The 2500-nt window shown below is 33.4% G+C and overlaps 1 protein-coding gene across 11 annotated transcripts in view; it reads right to left on the bottom strand.

Moving 5' to 3' along the window:
• Positions 1-2500, bottom strand: part of LOC135224515 (E3 ubiquitin-protein ligase MYCBP2-like) — a 1655355-nt gene that overhangs the window by 1090065 nt on the left and 562790 nt on the right. For all 11 annotated transcript variants that reach the window (XM_064263565.1, XM_064263560.1, XM_064263570.1 and 8 more), the window contains one exon: positions 500-619. In XM_064263565.1, coding sequence (XP_064119635.1) covers positions 500-619 — 120 coding nt within the window. The remainder of the gene's footprint in view (positions 1-499; positions 620-2500) is intronic.

Genomic DNA, 2500 nt, shown 5'->3' on the forward strand with positions numbered 1-2500 from the left:
GAGTTCATTTACCTTATTGAATTCCCATATTTATCTTATTTGTTTTTAATTCTGTTCCACCGTTTATTCTTCAATTCTCAATCTATAGATCTGTTCACAGCTTCTTCCTTTACTGGGGCGCTTGAGTCTATAGTACCATGGGAGAGGAAAGATGTTCACTCTTTGAAGAGTGAGAGTTGATGAAGCACTATTTGCAATGAGAACATGCACAGTGGGGGCTCTCCAACTAAATAGAAAGTGCTGGTGACACTGGGAATTGCTTCATGGCAGTGAGAATTTATAATTGATGGGGTTGTAGCAGAACATTCAAGTGTACATAATAACACTACATATCAACCACTTGCATTTAGTAACAATAAGTAATTCTACTATAGACTTACATAAATAACTTTCACACATTACATTTACACATATCACAATGAAAATTACAGAGATTAGAATGTGCAATATTTTGAAAAATGGTAGAAAATTATTTTTTCAAAAAAAGATCTGAGTTTACCTTTCCTTCCCAGCTCTGGGGCATATCTTGAATTTCTATGACGTGGCCTGTGTCGTCGTTCATCTAACCGTCTTTGTAACTGATCCTGCAATCGTCCACACGCTCGCCCAAAGATATTTCCTGTAGATGAGTTTTATGTCAACTTTTTTATTTTTCACAAAATGACTTATTTCACTGCACATAAAATAATTAAATAATATGGCATTAAGATTATTTCACAAGTGATTTTCTAGAGATGTCAACCAAAGCATATAGTACATACTACTAAAGATTCAGGTTCAAAACGACTGAAGAATATAGGAAATCTCTAGAAAAATTGTAGTGAAGACAGAATTTACCAGTAAGAGAGAGAGAGCATCACAGCAATTGCCCAGTCTCAGAGGAAACTTCATAAAATTTTTCAATCACAGAAGGTCAGGAAATCAGCATGAGCACAATGGAAACACCAGAATTAACAAGAGAAATTGCAGAAACAAACAATAAAAATCTTACTAAGTTAACCCTTAAACGCCGAGCCTCTATTTACAAAAGTGTCTGTCGTATGCTGGCGGCATTCGGGAGTGAGTGCCGAAGCAGAAAAAAAAGTTTTTTTTTCAAAAAAATCACAGCACGCTTAGTTTTTAAGATTAAGAGTTAATTTTTGGCTCCTTTTTCTTGCCATTGCCTGAGGTTTAGTATGCAACCATCAGAAATTACAAAAAATATCATTATCATATATAAATATTGGAATATATGACAGTGCGAAAAAAAATGTCATGATTGTATAAAAAGATTAAAGCTAATAAGTTTTTTTTTTTTTTTCATTGTATTGTACACTAAATTGTGATGATTTTAGTATATAACAAATTATAAAACGATCAAAGCAACACAAAGAAAATATTATCACAAAGTGATGCACGAATTCGTAACGTGAGGATGTAAAAACAAGTTTTTTTTCTAAAATTCACCATAAATTGAAATATTGTGCTAGAGACTTCCCGTTTGTTACAAAATGAAGGTAATTGATTGAATATTACTAGACTGTAAGTGTTTTAGCTTACAATTGCAGTTTTCGACTATTTCGGTTGAGTTAAAGTTGACCGAAGGTAAAATTTTTTCTATTTATCCTGATTTATATGAAAATATTTAAAAACTGATAAAAGCTACAACCATGAGTTATTTTTTTTGTATTCTACATGATATTACACACATTTTAATGTATAACACTATATATAAGGCCTAATATAAAATGGTGCGAAAATTACAACAAGGTGATTAAAGAAATTCTGAGATTTTCAGCAGAGTTACCGCAAGCGGGAAGGAAAAAGTTTTTATCAAAAGTTCACCATAAATCTTGAATGTTACTAGAATATAAGAGTTTTGGCTTACAATTGCATTTTTCGACCATTTCGGTCAAGTCAAAGTTGACCGCAGGTTTAAATTTTGGCACTTGTCATGATTTATATGAAAATATTTCAAAACTGATAAAAGCTACAACCATGAGTTATTATTTGTTGTATTCTACATGAAATTGCACCCATTTTCATGTACAGGCAGTCCACGGGTTACGACGGGGGTTCTGTTCTTAAGACGCGTCGTAACCCGAAAATCGTCGTAAGCCGGAACGACGTTCTTGAAAACTTGTCCACAGGGAAAATTTCACTAATTTGCAATTTTTCTTAGGGCTGTATCTCTAAAATTATCACTAATTTACTTTTTTCATGTGCAACACTGTGTACTTCACAAATTACTGTATATTTTCATTAAAATACAAGAGAGAGAGAGAGAGAGAGAGAGAGAGAGAGAGAGAGAGAGAGAGAGAGAGAGAGAGAGAGAGAGAAATAACTCCTTACGGTTTCAATAGATTGAAATGAACGTCTGTAGGCAACTTTTTCCCCCTCCCATAAATACATATATTTCTCCAGAGAAGAGAGAAAGAGAGGACAGTGCAATTCTTTTGCTGAGAGCGAGAGAGATAAAAGGAAGAAATAGAAACACCAAATGTATGACAAGTATCTTGTG

This window comes from Macrobrachium nipponense, chromosome 12 (genome assembly GCF_015104395.2).
Source record: "Macrobrachium nipponense isolate FS-2020 chromosome 12, ASM1510439v2, whole genome shotgun sequence".
In the NCBI taxonomy this organism is placed as follows: domain Eukaryota; kingdom Metazoa; phylum Arthropoda; class Malacostraca; order Decapoda; family Palaemonidae; genus Macrobrachium; species Macrobrachium nipponense.